This window comes from Bufo bufo, chromosome 6, assembly GCF_905171765.1.
Source record: "Bufo bufo chromosome 6, aBufBuf1.1, whole genome shotgun sequence".
NCBI classification, from domain to species: Eukaryota; Metazoa; Chordata; class Amphibia; order Anura; family Bufonidae; genus Bufo; species Bufo bufo.
Genome location: NC_053394.1, coordinates 286625439 through 286646024, shown reverse-complemented (window position 1 = coordinate 286646024; position 20586 = coordinate 286625439). Strand labels below are relative to the sequence as shown.

The window sequence follows — 20586 nt, the reverse complement described above, 5'->3', positions numbered from 1 at the left end:
ACATGTTCTCCGCAATCCTGAAAGGTTTTCTCTTTATTACTTTATACATTATATCATACATAAATCTGAACAAAAATGAGTCTGATAAAATATACATGCCACAGCAGCAGAAATACGTTTTGTTGCAAACTAGCTGAAAACTATAGTTTTGCCCTTCAGATTATTATACAACTACAGCAAGAAAAAATTATGATACAGAGTGCAGATGTCGTATTATACTATACGTCATTGTGGACATGGTGTCCACATCGTTATCAGTTGTGTTGACATCTTTGTGTTCCTCAAATGTGGGGAAAGGCTAGTCTTATTTCTGCTTGTGGTATGGGGTGGATTATATATAGATCTCATTATACAGAATTTCGGGCAGAGTATAAAAGAGTAAATGTTCACCTTCATGTGTCTTTCTTTCATACCACTTGAACGTTTAGTTTATAACTCCAGGTCTCCAAGACAATAAATGTAAAACAAAACTGGACCTGGAAGGTCAACTGAAGCATAGAAGAACTGGGACAGGGTTATGATAACGACCCAGTAGTTGTGGATGTCTTCCATCCAGGGCCCCTTCTCTACCATTGTCTCTGGCTTGAATCTCCTTCCATTGAACTATGGTCTGTCAGGTAGAAGTGTGCATATTAGGATAATTTCAAGTCCCATGGTTTGGAGGATGTTGCAGGTCTTGGCCTGAGAAGATAGGATGAAGAAGAGGATGGAGGTGTAACGCTGTGGCTGCTGCAGCTGAGGCAGAACGTGGAGCAAACAGAGTTGGGTATAGGGCAGCATGAGGGAGATGATGAAGGGTCAGAGGCCCAGCATGGTGAAGGGCAGAGGCAGGAATTATGTGTATGGGATGGCCAGCTAAGAATGCAGCATGGTGGGCTGGGATAAGAGAGTGTGTAAGGTGAGAAAGGGAAATGGGTGCCAAATGTGGCTGAGGGATGTGGTGGACCTGTGCCAGAGATTGCGGGTGATGTTGCATACCCATAGCTGCTGCAGCTGCAGCATGCTGGAGGATAGCATGTTGTACAGTGGTGATGGAGGCAGCAGAAACTGGGGGTGGTGCCTGTTGAATATGTATAGGCTGGAGGGCTGGTGTTGAAGGCTGCAGTGCATGTGGGAGAGCTCCGGCTGGGAAATTCTTAACTTGCTTGGCCAACAGCTGTTGTTGTATATGTTGCTGAGCAGCCTGCTGTAGCTTGCTGTATTTTTCCATTTCTTCAGGGGTAAAAGTGATGGGCTGGCTTTCCAGAGGTGCTAATGAATCTTCCTCTTCCTCCTCCTCTTCTTCCTCTTCTTCCCCATCTGGCCGAATAGAACTCGGTTCAGCTGTTACAGGAGGGTAAGTCGAAGAATGAAAAAATTCTGAATCAGGTGGTGGAGGCATCAATGGGCCATGGACTGGTGGCAATGGAAGACTTCCATTACCCAAAGAGTTGGGTGAGAGTCCCTCTCCAAACCCTTCAGCAGGTGGCTGGAAGCAAACAGATTCGTCTTGGGCCACTGGTTCTGCAACAGATGCAGGAGGTTCAGACTCTGGGACATTATCTACCTTGGAAGAGGTCTTTTCTTTCTCCTGTGCTCCATCTACAGTGACCAATGTTTCTACCGACTCATTCTCACCTTTGTAAGGCACTGTGCCTTTGGACCCTGCTGGCAGTTTGCCTATTAATGGGAGTTGAGCAGTTTTATTACCAAGAACAGGTGGCAATTTTGGCCCAAAGTATCCCTGAGGTGGGTCTTTTACTTTTGATCCTGACTTGGAGTTGCGATCATTTGTTGTGCTTGCTGCCTTTTCTAAACGTCGAGACTGGATCTTTTCTAGGAGTTGTTTTGCTGTTAAGGAACATCTGCCTGTATCTTTCTCAGTGCTACTGCGGGGCAGGTTAGTGCTGCTTGCGCCTCTCGTTTCAGACCCTCGACTGCTCTCTCTTCGGCTGCCAGAACGATAATAATGTGGGGAATGTGATCGATAAACCTTAGAGCGGTTAAAGTCCCGTCTACCACTTCTACGACTATCAACACTATCTCTCCCATGAGATCCTTTTCCAGAATGACTACGAACACTTGTACTACGATCCCTACTGTAACTACGGCTGCGCTTCCAGCTACGACCAGTTAAACTGCGGCTCCTTCTTTTGCTCCGACTCCGACTACTGCTACTAGACCTACCTCTATCCCGACTCCTCCTTCTTGAGCGACTTCTGCTCCTAGAACGACTACGGCTGTAATCAGAGGAGGAGTATTTATGTCTAGTGGAATGCCTCTTAGATGTCACAGAGTCCGAATCTGAGCCTGGTGCCCGCCGCTTGGATCGCCCCCTAGATCCACTGCTATAGTCACTGTAGTCACTATCAGAATAACTTCGGTCACGACTATATTGGCTTCTATCTGAAGACTCTCCAGAACTGGAAGAGTAAGACCGCCGCCGCTTTCCAGATCTTGATCGACTTCTGGATCGGTCACTTGCAGTTTCATACTCGTCGCTGTACCTTGATGGGGATTTTTTTCTACTGGCATCATCCTCACTATCATACTCTGCACTACTACGTGGGTTTTTAGCCTTGGTGGGTGTATTTCGGTGATTTGAGGCGGAAGTTGATTGTGAGGGAGGAGGAAGCGATTGCTTGGACTCCATTTTAGCCTTTTTGTTCTCTGGCTCTTTGGAAGATGTATGAAGGTCCTGTTTATTATTTGAATTCCCTCCACTGTCTTCTTTAGTCAGCAACTTTCCTGGTGCAGTGTCTTTTGAGCAACCTCCCAATGCAGGAGATGTACTTTGCTCTGCTTCTTCTGCCTTCAACACTGTTTTGGAAGAACTTTTTGACTTCTTGTGCTTATGCTTCTTCCTTTTCTTTATTTTTTGTTCAGTACCCTCGTCTCCTTCTTTGTGTTTCCGTTTTCGCTTGCCACTCTTCTTGTGCTTTTTCTTTTTTTTCGGCTTGTGGGATTTCCGCGTAGCTTCACTTCTGTTCCCTTCCTCAAGGCTTTCAGGTTTTACATCACTAGAAAGTGCAGTGGCGATTTTAGGTTGTATTGCACAAGTATGTACCACTGGGACAGATTCCTTCTTAACTGTTACATTCAGGTCTTTGCTTGAATCAGCATCTGTTGCACCTTCTTTGTTCAAACCTGGGTTATCTTTAGTTTTTTCTACAGCTTTGGCCTTTCCATCTTTGTTTCGATAAAGCTTGAAGTCAAAATATAATGGGTTACAACTATAGGAGATGGAAGGTTCTGCCTGAGAGAATATCAAAAGCTCAGAGGGCCACTGCAGTGTTGTGCTCTCATCTTTGCTCAGCACTGGAAAAAAAGGACCAGTTGGGTGCTTGGGCCTTTCCTGCGGTTCTTTCACCAGTGCAGGAGAACTTTTGGGAGGTTCTTCATTTGCAGTGTTAGATGTTTCTTTGTCTGCTGGATCCTCTTTCTTGTCAACTTTGGGTAAAACTGGAGGGGAATTGCTAACTGGTTGAGGCACAGAAGGCTTGCCATCACCAACAATATTCTTTTCACTTCTGTTTTCAGTCTGTTTGACAGCCTTGTTCTTGGTAATGGCAGTTGGTTTCTTCTCATTCTTCTGAGGGACATTCTCCACCTGCATTTGTTCAGTGGATCTCATGAAAAGTAAAAACTGGAAATTTGGTTTTACCTTACAGTGTGCTGGTGGCATGTAATGATAGTACTCTGGTTCACCAGCATGTGTCCCCCTTTCTTCACGTTTCATCTTCTTCAGTTTTGATAAAGTGCTTGCGAGGGAGGCGCCATTATCTTCTTGATCTTCCTCTTCTTCCACTTTACTTTCATTGTCTTTGCTGTTCTCCTCTTCTATTGACTTTATAGGGGATATGAGATCAGCAGATGCCTTGTCCTCTTCCTTTTCCTCCTCTGTTAATCCTACCTCTTCAATATTATCCTTGAAGACAGCCGCTGAGGACTCTAACTTTAAAGACGTTTTCTTGGCAAAAGAGAAGGAGAAACCTACTTTCTGAAGAGAGGACGGGCCAGAGGTGTTTTTAAAACTAAAATTTATAGCTGGGGAAGTGGGTTGTGTAGGAACACAGACGACAGCTTGAGACAACTTCTCCTCCTGAACAGGCTTAGGACTGTCTTGCACCGTTGAAAATGTACTGACTGGCAAATCATCATCTTCCACGGCTTCCTCATCCACAACAACTGTAGTTGCCTTGAACATGGGACCACTGCCAGGAGCACTGCAGGAAAGGTTGGAATAAAAAGAAGAAAATAATAAAATGTATGTCTGCAACTGCGAGAAGTCTACATACTTATTTCAAGTGAACATGCCAACATGTGTTAGAGAAATGTGCAAACAGATCTAATTCTAGATCTAGTAAAAGATTCAGGATCCACATTTCATTATTTAGATACCTGCTCATTATGGGAATCCAGTCCATGACTACCCGATGACTGACAGCCTTTCCCATATTAGCGTACATACAGAGATATCCGTCAATCGTTGCTTAGGATGAAACACTGAACTCATTAAGCACACGAATGAGTAATAACTCAAATGAATTACAGATACTGAATCTTTCACATCTGAACTGTTCAACTACTCTCTAACACATACTGCTGGCAGATCAGACAGCAAATTTAATGTGGCAGGTTCCCTTTAACGATAATTATAAGTTTGAAAGATGTGATTAACTTTTCAATCAATGTATATAAAATGATCCATCAGGGCTTAAAGGGGTTGTGTAATGTAAAGATACTGATGATCTATCCTCAGAATAGGCCATAATTTTCAGATGGTGGGGGTCCGACTCCTGGCACCACCACTAATCAGCTGTTTGAAGGGGTAGCCGCACTTCCAACTTCAAAATTACCTGTCCACCGTCTCCTTCCCAGCAGCCACGCTGTGTAATTACAACTGCTCGTCCCATTAACTATGCCGCCTCTACAAGGGAGACTATGCATACGTAATTTTGAAGCGGAAGGAACTCTTGCACAAGCGCTGCTACCCCTTCAAACAGCTGATCCGTGGGGATGCTGGGAGTCAGATCCCTGAGGATAGGTCATCAATATCTTTGTACTGCACAAGCTCTTTAAAGAGAACTTGTCAGTTCTCCTGGCTTTCTGTAACTGTATTACACATAATATAACAATATTGGGTCTCATCTTTTATTGCGCCGTTTTGGTTATTCCTACTAGGAATCTATTCTCCACTTAATAGGGTGCAACATCCAGCTGTTAGTTTAGTCATATAATTTTATGAGGAATAACAGAAGAATGACACAATGCTAAGATGCTACAGAATTATTTAATGGGGAAAACAAATATTAGATAAAACTGACATGTCAGGACAGATGACAAGGTCTAATAAAAAAAAAAATACATTAAATACACGTGTAATAATAATATTTTTTTTTATCATTCCAGGAGAATTTCAATCCCTTTTATTCACCTTTCAGACTGCTTTCTCTGCTCTGCCAATTCAAGAAGTCTTCGCAAAGCCTTCTCCTGCTTGCGCTCATCTTTCCGTGATCGAGAAGAAACATTTCGGGCGTACTCTCTCTGTTTAAGCTCCTTCAATCTCTGCATGTAGAAAGTGAGATATGTGAGGAGGATTTTCAGCCATAAGACTCCCTGACTGCAGTGGTCCTATGGTTGGTGAAGACAGTGGGGGTCAGTGCTGTGTTTGGGGAAAAAATCTTTCCAATTGAATGTAGGAAAACTAGTGTAATGTAATAACTATTACCATAGCACACCGCAGAAAAGCGATGCTACTTATAATGCTTTACATTAATAGACACTCCATGCTTTAATGTATTTACCACCTATGTAAAAGAGAAGGTAAATCTCTTTACTTGCCATTTTCCTCAGCTAGCGGTCCTCATAGAGAAATACTTGTTATGGCCCTCTGATAGGCTAAAGGCCTCTTGGTACACAGATTTAGGCATGTAAAGCTAGGTTTAATCTTCATTGGCTTATCTACTAAGCTGTCTGATGTCTGCGAGTTATTCTAGGACAATGAAAACACCATGCGTGAACAAAAATAAATTATTAAGAAATGTGCCCATCACAAAAGGGAATCCATTTGTTGCAAGGGTCAAATATAGAAATAGAGAGATTGAAAAACCATAGCATGCTCTAATATTGGCCACCATATGTGAATGGGGCTGTGCAAAGCTCTGTCCACTAGTTATGTAGTCAATTTTGATGCAGATCTCTACAACAATTCTGCCAGGTCTGAATGTGATCTTAAAAAGTTCTTTAAATTGCTGTCAGATGTTTGCAAGTTATCCTCAGGATATGGGATAACTAGCTGATCGCCGAAAGTCTGACTGCTGGGACCTCTAATAATCCCAAAAACGGGGTTCCTTTTCACCCAATCTGATGGAGCGGCAGGTAGGTAAGGGAATTACAAAAAAACAACATTTTAACATGTAACAAAACGTTTAAGCAAATCAAAGAAATCATTTCACACACAACTAATAATACAAATCGCTATATGTTATTATTGACCCCATCACAAGAGAGTGAAGCCCACTGTAAAAAGCACAGCAACAAAGGCAAACTGCATCTTGTGAATGGTAGAAGTGGACAAGAAGCGGCAAAGCTCCAGTCACAATACAAGCTGCTGTAAAACAAGGACTTTGTAAGGGCACCTGCACACGCTGCGGATTACGTTTTTTTCTGTGCAGAAAAGCTGCAGTAAAGAGAATGGGATTAGACAAATCTCATGTTTATGTTCCTTTTCTTCCCGTACAGAAATTGACTTGCTGTGTGGATTTAGAAATCCGCAGCATGCCAATTGTTTGTGAGATTTTATTTTGGTGCATATTTTACCCTTTGGAATACAAAGGGTCAGATCTGCGGCAAAACCGCATCAAATCCACAACAAAAAGCGCAAGTAACACATGAGGATTTCAGGGCAGATTTGGTGCAGAAACGCACAGAAACCCGTGCAGAATTTCTTTTTTAATAGCCTTATATTTCTGATTATAAAGGGAGCAGTGGTAAAGCACTGCTACACAATTACAGATAAGGTGATTTCCAGTGGTTTAACCTGTGCCTCAGATTTCAAGCTTGGCAGACATAGTAATACAATAAAATAAAAAAAGGTTAACCAAACAATTGTATAAAGGGTTTGTGAGATACTTTTAGGCTAGGGCTACACAACGACATGTATCGCGCGACACATAGGGTACAACTACACTGCAACATATGTTGCGTGACAATTTTTATATTGATAGTCTACGGTGTCGCACTGCGACAGTTGCTGAAAAATCCATTTTGAATAGAGTTTTTTGCGACTGTCGTGTCGCAGTGCGTCACCACAGACTATCATTACAAAAATTGCCGCACGACATTAGTGCGACAAAATGTGGCGCGATAAATGTCGTCGTGTAGCCCTAGCCTTACCGATGACCTATCCTCCAGATAGGTCATCAGTATCTGATTGGTGGGAGTCTGACACCTGGGATCCCTGCTGATCAACTGTTTGAGAAAGCAGCGGCCCTCGCAGTAGCGCCACAGCCTTCTCGCAGCTTTCCCTACAACATGTGACATCATGTTCATTGGTCACATGGCCTAGGTGCAGCTCAGCCCCATTGTAGTGAATGGGGCTGAGCGCGATACCAAGCACAGTCGCTATCAAATGGACGGCGCTGTGCTTGGTGAGCTGAGAAAAGGCCGCTGCACTACTGCGAGTGCTGGTGGCTTCTCAAACAGCTGATCAGCATGAGTGTCAGACCCCACTGATCAGATACTGATGACTTATCCAGAGATAAGTCAAGTCATCATTAAAAATATCTCACAAAACCCTTTTAAACAATTATTTTGTTAACCTTTTGCATCTCGGAAAACCCCTTTAAGATTAAGATCTACAAAAACTCCACCTAATACATATGAACCAATAAAATTACTTTCCAACTCGAGATAAAGGCCCGCGCCTGCACTTTAAAATGTACATGGCGAGTTGATTGCCAGCCTAATCTGTAGGAGGGAAGCTTGACTACTGGATTTCAACTTACCCCCATCCTTCGTTCCCCTAGGAGAGAAGCCGCCGCCGCCAGGGAAGTCTGAAGGTGACCTATGCCTTGCCCTAAAGCTCATGGGGCTATGGGGCAGTCAGGGAAGATCATTGTCAACATCTCAATAAAGCACGCCTTTCCTCACCTGTTTGTGTGCGTGGTCATAAGAGTTTATGTGGTTGTCAAACTCCTGGTGCTTCTGATACTGCTTGTCGCACAACTCACAGTAGAAGTTAGCCCGCAGCTCTTCCAGGGCTTTTGCAATGGCTTTCTCCTTATCCACAAAATCCTGTACAGGTAAAAAAAACGTATCTATAGTAAGTATTCTCCACCAGCTTCAGACTACCAACATGGCAAAATCATTCTCTACACTGCATATGTATGAAAGTGTCTTTAATGCATCATTCTTTGGAATAATACAAAAAATTCTAGTCACTAGATGGGACTCCCCTAAATTCTTTGTGGAGGAAGTGAACTGACAACTACAAACAGAACTTCACTTTTTGAAAACCCATCCACAAAATTCATAGCAGAAACCACACTTTTTTTTGTGGTTTTTCGACTTTTTTTTTTAAACCAGTGTGTGTTTTACTTCAATAAAAAAAAACTGCATTTTCAGCCGATGGTTTTTGGCATGGATCTGTGTGAAAAGTGTGTTAAAACCACGCAGAGACACGGAGAAAAAATATATAAATGAACACTTTCATGAACTTTTCCAGGTCTTTTATACTGAGGAACTACCTTCTGGATAGGTCATCAGTATCTGATCGGTGGGGGTCCGACACTCAGGGCCCCCATAGATCAGCTGTTTGAGAAGGAACTGGGGCTTCTGCGAGTGCCGAAGCCTTCTCCGGGCTCACCAAGCACAGTGCCGTACATTGTATAGCGGCTGTGTTTGGTATTGCAGCTCAGCCCCTTTTATAAGGCTCGGAAAACCCCTTTAAATGAACGGCTATAGCAGAAAAGTGTTATACGGCAGCAACCTTGGCTCCTGAAGGAGGAGAGGGCATGAGTGGGAGAAGGCATTCAAAAAAATGTGTGATTGTAAAATTCTAGTGGCCAAAAAGTAATAAAAACACACGGTTGTATTATGGCTTAGCAACTTAGTTGATTGGAAGCTGTATTACAGAGACGTATCAATACTACTACAAATAAACCTGAGTAAGACAGTGACAAACTGGGATGACACGCAGTATACAGAGTGCTGCAGGTTATGCGCACATAGGGGGGGGGATTGATCAAAACTGATACAAAAGAAAACTGCCTTAGTTCCTCATAACAACCAGATTCCACCTTTCATTTTCCCAAGAAGCGCTGAAAAATATATGGTGGTATCTGACAGGTTGCTATGGGCAACTAAGCCAGTCTATCCTCCCACAGTTCTGCCACGAGCACATCATCAACAGCAGCAGCCATGTGATGCAATGTTTGTGGAAAGCTTGACAAGTGCTCGGATTCTGAGATGTATCATTGCTGAGTACTTAACCTGGAAACACAAAACACCGCTTCAAGGGTTTCACCTCATCTGCATTCAAAACACAGAAAATGATCTAAAGTAAAAAAGAAAAGAAAACAGAAACCCCTATCGACAAAGCTGCACTAGGAGGCAGGAATACATGTGAAGGGGCCACTCTGCAGGCCTCAGAAGCCACCAGTATGACAACAGGGGGTTGTCTCACTTCAGCAAATGGCATTTATCATGTAGAGAACGTTAATACAAGGCACTTACTAATGTATTATTATCCATATTGCCTCCTTTGCTGGCTTCATTCATTTTACCAAATTATACACTGCTTGTTTCCATGGTTACGACCACCCAGCAATCCAGCAGCAGTGGCCGTGCTTGCACACTTAAGGAAAAAGCACTAGCCTATGTGCGCTCCTACGGTCTTGGCCACTAAATAGTCCAGCACTTTTTCCTATAGTGTGCAAGCACGACCACCGCCAATGGATTACAGGGTGGTCGTAACTATGGAAACGAGCAGTGTGTAATGTGATGGGGAAAAAAATGAATCCAGCCAGCAAGGGAAGCAATATGGACAATCAAAACATGTTAGTGTCTTGTATTAACTTCCTCTACATGAAAAATGCCATTTGTTGAAGTGAGACTGCCTCTTTAATTAAGTCATCATTGAACTCAATCACAGGAAACCAACTATGACAATGCAATTATGTCATTACAAGACACCAATATGACATCATAAGGCACTTACTTATGACACCACAATATGATATACGATTCCATTATATCATAATGCATTAAGACATAATAGGTCACCATTATGATATCATTATGGTTCAATTATGACATCATAAAAGACACCACAATGCCATAATTACGACTGCATGAATTAGACATCACAGGTAATTATGACCTCACAATTTTAATAATTAAGCCATCACGCGACTCAATTATGACCGTAGTTCATGATGACACCACCAGTCACCCGCTATGACGTCAAAATGTATTATGACATAACACCATTATGACATCACAATTCAATATGATATCAGACACCATTATGAATTACATTTATGAAGTTGTAATTACTGAATTGTGTTGTAAGGCCCCTTTCACGCGGGCGAGTTTTCCGCGCGGGTGCAATGCATGAGGTGAACGCATTGCACCCGGACCCATTTATTTCTATGGGGCTGTGCACGAGCGGTGATTTTCACACATGACTTGTGCGTTGCGTGAAAAAAATAAAATAAAATTAAATCGCAGCATGCTCTATATTGTGCGTTTTTAACGCAACGCAGGCCCCATAGAAGTGAATGGGGCTGCGTGAAAATCGCAAGCATCCGCAAGCAAGTACGGATGCAGTGCAATTTTCATGCATGGTTTCTAGGTGACGATGGGGATGGGGACCCGATCATTATTATTTTACCTTATAACATGGGATGGAGGGGTTAAAAATAAAAAAATTTAACTCACCTCACCCCACTTTTTCGCGCTGCCCGGCTCGTCTTCTTTCTTCTTTGATGACCTGGGAGGAAAAGGACCTTTGGTGACGTCACTGCGCTCATCACATGGTCCATCACCATGGTGATGGACCATGTGATGAGCGCAGTGACGTCACCAAAGGTCCTTTTCCTCCCAGGTCCTCAAAGAAGAAGAAAGAAGACAAGCCAGGCTGCGCAAACAAGTGGATGAGGTGAGCTTAATATTTTTTTTAACCCCTCCATGCCTAATTTACTAAGCATTCTGTATTAAGAATGCTATTATTTTCCCTTATAACCATGTTATAAGGTAAAATAATAAAATCTAGACAACAAATACCCCAAACCCGAACTTCTGTGAAAAAGTCCGGGTTCGGGTCTGGGTACCAAACATGTTGATTTTTCTCACGCGCGTCCAAAACGCATTCAAACGTTTTGCACTTGCGCGGAAGAATCGCGCATTTTCCTGCAACGCACCTGCTTCCTCTCCAGCCCTCACACACGATGCCCGTGTGAAAGAGGCATAACTTATAATGAAGCCTAATGAGGTCATAATCAGTGCACTGTGATGTCAAAATGGTGTCTAGTGATGCCATAAAGCATTATCCTGTCCCTTCATTGAATTTGGTGTTTATTCTATTTTCCTCACGTCATTGGCTCATTCTCTTTGTCTTATGCCTGTTATCTATTGTCATAGTTTATTATTTGATATTACTAGTCCTGTAATCTCTTATGAGAACCTACACAACTCTCTGGCCAGCCCAGTGTCTGCATACGTCCAGTCTATTTTCCTCTTGCTTTGAGTGACGCAGTATTAATGCGTTGCTCTCCTTTCCTCTCTAATTAGTGAAGTATGCAGTGAATATCATAACTTATTTTTCGCTTATATGTTAAGTTTTGTCCCCATTGCCATCTTCTTCTCTCCACCATTATTAGCAGCATGCGATCCAACCTATCATTTATTTCTTCTTGGTTTGTTAATATGTCACTAGGCAACTGGGATCAGTTGATCGGGCCATCTATCCACTTCTGCTTATCTGCCGTTAACAATTAGGTCTAGCGCTTGCAACATGACCAAATCATGGGACATGCACGTAATCAGTATGTCACTCACACATCCCTCCTTTAAAGGGTAACTGTCATATTTTTTATTATTTGCTAGTTTATTAGAGCTGGATACCTGAGTTAGTCTGTCAATGATTGTCAAAAGATCTGTAATTACCTTATAATAGCAGCTTTCATTAATGTCCCCTGTCCCTTTCCACTGCTCCCTTAAAAGACAGTTGCTAGGGGCTTATCTGTCTCTGGCTAAAAAGTGAGGAGGCGTGTCTCAGTTATCCAATCTGAGTGAGGGAAAGCGGTTTTGGCCTCAGAGAACTGGCAGAGGAGCCATCTTGAGAAAGTCCTCATATGGTAAATATTTAAACAGCCGTAACTAATGGAAAAACTCAAGAAAAACAGTGGTATGTGAAGAAACTAAAGATTGCTTTATGCATAATGCTGCTGCAGCAGTAACATATGCTAAAATAGATTTTTTGATGAAAACGTGACAGTTACTGCTAGGTAACCTGGACTTACCTGGCGGTGCAAGTTTCGTCCCCATCTCCTGTCTCTGGTTGTTTATATGTTGCCAAGTAACCTGGATCGCTATGCTCCTAGTAAATATCACTGTATTTATAATATTCTAGAGTACATTACATTTTTATGGATGTTGTGTGTTTATTGTATATTTCTGGATTCTAGTTATGTATATTTTTGAGTATTACTCATGTATATTCCATATTACAGCGCTAGGTCACCAGCATTTATACCACTACGAGGATCCGGAGACTGTTTTACCTAAAGGAAGGCGGTGGTATGTCACCCTAATGCATTGTATAGCCGTTCTATACCTTTATTTTATTTGTTTTTAAATAAAAATACTTGCGTTTTTCAGTGCAGCGCCCTGTTAACGCTCTTTTTATTTATATTAAAGAGGTTCTCCAGGCTTGGGCGGAGCAGCCAACAGCTGGCCACAACGGCGAGGGCCTCGAGGGGGCTCATCCCCGTCACGACCTGCTATTGGCTGCTCCCCCTGTCTCCGGATGCTTTGATCTGAGCGATGTGGAGATTCAGCGGCGGCCGTGCAGGGATCAGGAGCGACACAGGTGCCGGGGAGCAAGTAAATATAATGCATACAAGGGGCCTGGGTATTTAGGGGGGGTTAGAATTTAGATTTTTCTTCTGCTCCGTTCATAGCTCTCAATGAGCTGCACTACTTCCTCTGTTGAACCTGGCGCCTTTGGGGCAGAACCTGATCAGCTCTGCCTGTAACTGGGGGTCTTTTGCAATTTACTTTTAGACAGTATTTCTTTTATATTGTTTACAATAATATTTTTTATTTGTTGTAACTTTTTATCTGTGGAAAAAGTCCTCCTAATAAAATCTATTGGACCATTTACCGGTCTTATTTTGTGTAACTGTTTATGCCACTTTCTGTTCTGTGCTATTTAAACTGTATTTATTTGCCATTGCGATATGTGCTTGAGAAAGATTGTGGTTTGACTCTCGAAAAGAATCACACATTGCACTTTTTTTATTTTAAATTTTAAAAAAAATTATTCATTTCAGCAGTGCTCATTTTTATCCTCATTTTATTTTACAATGCCAGCAAATGATAACCAATAAGTTGCTTCTGTGGTTACATGCGGCACCACCAGTCAGTGAGGAAGGCATGTGACCGCTCACGCGTTGGCCATAGCAGTTACAAGCCAGTAAGGCATGTCAAAGTCAGCAGCTTATAAACCAACACTGTAAGGACACCGCTAGAGGGTCAGCACTGGATCATTGGGGGATTGAAAGGGAGAGTATGGTTGTTATCTTTTCTGTATTGTAGAGCATTTGCTTCCCATGAAATACACGTATTACCTAACCACACATGCTTGACCTCTGATCCATTCGGTGGGCCCCCAACAATTATTCGTTTATTGCATATCCTGTGCATGGGTTGAAAATGTATTTAGTGAGAAAGACAGTTTACTAATGTGTCCTTGCAAAAATGTCTAAAAAGTTGCTAGAATTTGCGCATCTAGGGTCTATACTGTTTTTTCAGACATGGCTGACGGGGGAAGGGGGATAGTTTAGCGGAAAGGTGGTCCCTTTGTAGGAAAGTGAGCAGGGCCTAAGAAGCACCTTTTGCATAAAAATTTTGCCATAAAAATGTGTCTCAATGTAGGTCATTCAATAGTTGGTATTAAGTTAGAGAAAAGTGTCTATTCCTTCATCAGAGTTATCATCCATCCCGAGGCCTGTGATAAATCTGGTGCAGGTCTAGACAGCCTGTCTAAGCTTACGCCATCTTTAGGATTAGTAACTCTTGGCCACAGTCTTTTGAACATTAGGAATAGAGACTCACTTTATATTTTTGTCTCAGTTCCTCAGTGTCTTCTTTCTCTACCTCCAGGACACGTCTTCGTTCTGTGGCATCTTCTGCATAGTCCAACTGAAACATATGAGCAGATATGTAACAACCTGGAAGCAACTAAAAAATACCCTGCCAGCTGTAGCATTGCTTAATTTTATGGTAACTTACCCCCACCAACTTGTAAAATGTATCTCCTATCGTATGGAAAGGCAATAAATGTGCCTGCCTGTAAGATCTTACAAACTAAACTGAATAGGAGGAGCGACATGTGAATCTTGTCCAAATTCTGTCTCATAGAAATGGCCATGACAACCATGATTTTTCTCTGCTTACAGCATATTTCACAGCGGCACTACAATACAGTTTTTTGGCTATAAGTTTTTGTCCCCCCCCCCCCCCCAAATTAAATAAGATTAGAGGTTGTACTGTTCAGAAAACTCATTTTTAAGATTTGAGAGATGGATCCCCTGTTTAGGACACTCAACACAGAGAGCTTCTTCAAAGGGTGTCTTGCTCTGCAGGACCTGGGATACATCTCACTGATCTTAATAGAGACAAGTAAGGGCTCATGCACACGAACGTGTGTGCCCGTGGATAGCAAACAGCGGTCTGCAATGCACTGGCGCGGTTTATGTGCACACAGTTTGTGGATGTGGAGCCATTCAGTAGAATGGGTCCGCGATCCGCAAGAGAATCTGCACCGCAAAAAAATAGGACATGTTCTATTTTTTTAAAGGTGCGGAGGCAGGAACCGAAATCCACAGAAGCGCTTTGTAGCCCGTGCCTCCGCTTCCCATCTTGTGGATTATGGACCCATTCAAGCTAATGTTTTTGCATCTGTGATACGGAGTGGACAGGGCTGGTGCCTATATATTGCGGACCCGTTGTATGAGGGTCGCAATATGGGCACAGGGCGCACACGTTCGTGTGCATGAGCTCTGATGCTTATTTTGCCCTATGGCAGCACTGGAGGGAATTTAATACTTTCTGCCTAGTGCCCCAACAGATTACATACAGTCTCAGTGGTCCGATAATCTCATGGGAACCAAAGCTACTTTTAATTAAAGGGGTTGCCCCACAAAAATATTCTACAGCTTTCAAACCAGCACCTGGATCTGAAAACTTTTGTAATTGCAGGTAATTAAAAATTTAGCATAGCCTCTGAGTTATTCAATAAAAAGTATCTGTATAGCGCCAACTGCTGTTTTTTTTTCCTTATTATTTTTTTGTCAGGTTCACTGAGGAGGCCGCACATGCTCAGTTTCATGCTTCAACTGCCTCCTGAGCTGTGATAGGGAGAGAGCATGGACACGCCCCCTGAGCTGTGATAGGGTGAGCATGGACACGCCCCCTTAACTGCAGCAGAAAAGACACGTCTCTATAAATCTAGCAGAGCAATAAATGGGGAGATCTCTGGATCCATGTGAGGTACAGGGCTGGTTCTAGCTTTGTTAGAAAGATTGTCATGTACTATATGATGTCTGATTTTTTTTTACATCAGTCATGGGATAACCCCTTTAAGTGGATTCATGGCATATAGGCATTAGACATTTATATATATATATTTTTTTTTTCTTACTACCCCATCTCAGTTGTTTCAAGTAGTGACTGAGCAGAAGATTAAAGCTACATGTTTGTTCAATTCATTTGCTCCATTACAAAGTGCATTGATTAGTTTCCATTGACAAGCAGACCCACCTCCATTTCCATACGTCCCATTCCCATAACATCATATTTAAGCACGATTGGGATAGGGTCTGTTCTGCCTGGAGAAGAAACAGATTAGGGTGAAGGTTAAAAACGGCAAATAAGGAGAGATGAACTGGTTATTCAATGGGTTTGGGTGGTTAGACAATTTTGCCTTGAAGTGCAGAAAGCTACAGTGGACCAAACGAGAGTCATTCTCACAGCTTACCCCTTCACGCACCCACGACTGCACATAGTTCAAGCAAGGGATGGCCATTCCCTTCTGATATTTACCGCAATGAACTACTGGATTCACATTACTCTGATATATGAAGAGAAATGCAAAATAACAAACACTACAAGTGCATGATATAATGGAAGGAGTAACGGACCCAAATATCTCCATCTGAACAGCCCACGGCATGCTCGGTAAGCTGGGAAAATGACTAGATGCAAATAAAGAATTGACTCAACTAAATCAAACTAGCAGCAGATTGAATTTTGTTTGGTTTTTTCGCTTCGAAGAGTATCTGAAATCCACTCAGAACCAGCCAAAGCAGGGTTGGGAATAGGGTAACGGGGATAAAATGGGGAAGAGCAGACAGGCAATTCACTACCACATCTGATCTCAGACTGGTGCAGATTCCAATTAGATTACATCACAATGGGATGTAAGTCCAGGACACAGAGAAGGCGGGCACTTACCTGTGTTTGTCACCCCCTTGAGTAAAAAGACAGACTGTTAATGTGGTTGCCCAGGTACCTGGTATGTACGTGACACACACCTCAACATTATACCATTGAGCTTGTTCTCTCAGTCAAACATTATGGCGCAATTTCCTTTCAGTTCCACTGGCAAAAGGCTGTACGTAGTGCATAAGCCTTGGATAGAAGGAGCTTTCATAGTCTATGGTGCAGTACCAATGAGTTTAAAAGTGACTGTCAGCCTTGAAACCGTTCCTCGCTAGGTATGGGGTATGTGCTAGGCATCATTAATTAGACTTCAGCATTGGGTAAGCGAATAGACCCAGCTAGTAAAACCACTCTCCAGACTTGTCCCACCACCTCGGTTGAGTTGGAAGATGATCCATGAGGTAATGCAACAGAGGTGGTTTTTTTCCCCTCACCAATTTTTCTATAGCACAATAAGCATGACTATGGGAAATGTATTTCACAGGAGACACCCATATACAGCAGTGGCCGAATCCATTTCTGACAGTATGACTGTCCAAAAATTCTGTAGTGGGGGGGGCACAGAAAAACAGGTGAATTAATGTGTTAATCCTGTGTCCGGGATCTCCTGGAACAGCTCTTTAATAATTTTATAAACGTGGGCACAGGTCAACATCTGACAATGTAATAACGGCAATTTCGCACTAGACACCAGATGTAGTACTTTAAAATTTGCCACATATACCAACACGGAACAAAGCCAGGCACTTTGCTGTTTATGACATGATTGAATACAGATGAAGAGCAGTATAAGCAAACTGCACTTAAAGAGAAATCAATATTTTACGGCTGTAATGACTAAGCAGATTAAGAATATAGTGATTCTGGTTGGCCATTACTAAGGAAACTCCTTCATCCAGTAATAAACTAACCTGGGCATAGGACCATATAAAATGGAGCCAATTACCATTGGGGACATGCACCATAAAAACAGTGTTATCCTGGATGAGAGCCCCATATCTCTTGGTTCAGAGGTGGATGGTCTGGAGTAACCATTTGCCAGCATGGTATTCTGTAGATTGACAGACTATTAGGATAGCAGCTCAGAAGCCCAATGGTATAATATAGAAAAAAGCAGTGGCCACATCGTAAGGAAAAGGACTGAAGAGTCTACCATGTCTAAAGATGGTTTCTTGTGCAATACCATTTTTAGACAAATAGCAAGCTTTCCAAATATCTGACCATCATCCCCTATGATAACCAATTCTTACACCCACCAGTTTCCCATATTAAAAAAGGGTTGTCTCATGAAGACTTCTCCCTGTCCACATACCCTGTAGGGGTATACAGACATCATAGAGGTCCCTCTGCTCAAAGCCACAACTCTAAGAGCCAGAACGGATGGCCAGCATGTACATGAGGCTCCTGCTCTGACACATTTGGGTTGTCTCGTATGGACAGTCATTCCTCTGAATGGCTTCCATGCAGCAGAGGGAAGCAGCTGGGGGGTGCTGGGAGCGATCCAGAGTGATAAGCTAATCGCCAACAGCAGCATCCTAAAAAGGGGTCATCTTTGATGAGACAATCCCTCTAGGCTGTTTTGAATATTACATTTTAGTGGAAATGTTCAACTTTCTTTATTTTTAAATTCAGTGAAGTACAGAAAATGAGACGTCAAACACCTAGTCATGGTTCCCGAGCTAGATTAATATAAAAGTCTTGCATGTAAAAACGTTACATCGGTAAAGCAGGCTGTACATAGATTCCAGACGGTCGCTTTCTGCACCGCTTGTTCATGGTTTGTCTGTGAAGGTAGTCTCGGAGGGCACCGCCATACGTTAAAACGCCCAAATGATCGACTGCTCTGTGCAGTCTCTCCGGGCTTCCATTGATGGGATGCAGATCTGCCTCTCAACATTTTTAAAAAAAAATTTAACTATAGCACCCAACAACGACCAAACTTTGATGACATCTGACATCGCTTGCCATCTGTTGTGCTCGTTCATGTCATGAAAAGAGGACAATGGTCAGCAGAAAATAGCCTAAAACAGCCTACTCCAATGTCCAAAATCTCTCATGCATGACCAGCTGTTGAGCAACCCTCCTACACCCACATGATCTAGTACTGCAAGTGAAAAGGGAGGTGTAATCTACAGTTCATGTAATACATTCAGCTAGTCCGTATCAGTAAGAATTTCCTCAGCATAGCCGACGGACATCGCCTCCTACAGGACATAACCCTCCAAACTCAGGTTCTGGGAGCTCTTTGCGCCCTTCATCTTTTCCACTATGAATTATGTAGGATTATACAGAGCTACATTTAAAATGTTGATTTTTACTGGGATGACTGGTCTTATTACATGTTAAAAATTCTGAATACCTGCTGATTAGTTCCTAAACTACCATTGTTTGGGTAATACAATTCAATCTATGGTATTCAAACAAACTTAAAAAGAAAAGAAAGCTGAACATTTCTTTCCTGGTCAATATCTTAATGCAAGACTCCTTACTGTCCCTCAATTTTGAAGCCTGCTTTCCAAACACCTTAAGTCCTTTTCCTCAGCTCCGAGCCACAACCTGCATCCTATCATTACCCAGTTATTGCAAATGCTAGTATTAAATCGTGTGGCGCAAACAAAAAAAAAATAAATGAACAAAAAATGATCAAAATCCACATTGAAAAGTGTTAGAATTTCTGAAGATTCATTCATCATTTATTTCCCAGAGGCTTCAGGCTTATGTTGAGAAAAACTGAAGGGAGAAGGGAAGAGGAGGAAAGGTCGGGAAGGGCAGGCTGCAATTATTTTAATGGAAACACAAAATAAAATAAAAACAACGCCCCCTTCGACATGTCCCTTATAATGGACGAGGACCAGACACGTGTGCATGGAAAGACAGAGGAAGAAAGGACGATCCAAGCAATATATGAACGCTACGACAGAACAGAAAGAGAGGAAGCCTAACATTGGTGCACTGATGACAAAAAGGTAGTCAGTCTGAACAGAAAGTTTCAATTACCACGGCTAAGTTTACCATCACCACAACAAGTCCAGGGGTATTATGCTGTAAAAAAGAAACACGGTTGGTTAGGCAGCAATCACGAGGTGAGAGGGTGGGAGGTGGCGAGCAGGAAGAGAAGGCTTCTTCAGGGAAGAAAGGGAAGAAAGGCAAGAGGTCTCTACAACTTGTTCTCTTCATCAGAGGATGGGGGAGGAAAGCCACAGAATGATGGAGAGAAGGAAACAGGACAGATGTCATAAGTTCCTGCACCCACAAGGTCAACAACCACCTAGGCATCACTGCCTTTCATAGTTACACCTAAATAGTACCATGATGATCATCCGCTACATAATCAAGAAAACAGACATAATACACAATCCCAGTCCATACTCCCTACTAGACCATAATTAAGTATTAGAGGAGGGTCCCTCACTATGATCCAGAACCGAGAGCTGCTCTACAAAAACCACTCTGGATGACCCATTGCTATGGCTATATGAGCTAGATACGTTATAAAATTGTGATCTGACCACTAGGACAGCCGATCCCAAGAAAGTAGGATTCGGTAAATCATTCACTTTAATGGAGTGTGACAGTCTACTGGTGGGAACTACTCCACAAGGAATGTGGACCTGGCACCACTGTCCTCAGAATCAAGGAGCGTCCCGGCAATCAGACCTCCACAATCACAACTTTATGGTGTATAAAGGGTAAATCCCTTTAAAAAAAAGTTTATAAAAAGTCAAGTCAACAAACCATAAATGATAACTAAAAGTCAACCAAAATAAAAGAAGAAACTAAGTGGTGAGATACTGTCAGCACATTAGTGCTAGAGGCAATGTGCCAGGGACAAATCTAGGCATGAAGAGACTTGTATCGCCTACATAGCAGAGAAAA

The 20586-nt window shown here is 42.5% G+C and overlaps 1 protein-coding gene across 3 annotated transcripts in view; it reads right to left on the bottom strand.

Annotated features, from left to right (window-relative positions):
* Positions 1-327: 327 nt before the first annotated feature.
* The window catches only part of GPATCH8 (G-patch domain containing 8), a 74194-nt gene continuing 53935 nt past the window's right edge, over positions 328-20586 (bottom strand). Inside the window, exons 3-8 of one of the 3 annotated variants that reach the window (XM_040435880.1) lie at positions 19708-19752; positions 16030-16097; positions 14323-14409; positions 8134-8277; positions 5417-5547; positions 328-4205 (exon numbers count right to left, since the gene is read on the bottom strand). In XM_040435880.1, the coding sequence (XP_040291814.1) occupies positions 644-4205; positions 5417-5547; positions 8134-8277; positions 14323-14409; positions 16030-16056 (3951 nt within the window). In that variant the 5' untranslated portion in view covers positions 16057-16097; positions 19708-19752 and the 3' untranslated portion in view covers positions 328-643. The remainder of the gene's footprint in view (positions 4206-5416; positions 5548-8133; positions 8278-14322; positions 14410-16029; positions 16098-19707; positions 19753-20586) is intronic. The other 2 variants (XM_040435878.1, XM_040435879.1) reach the window with 2 other exon arrangements.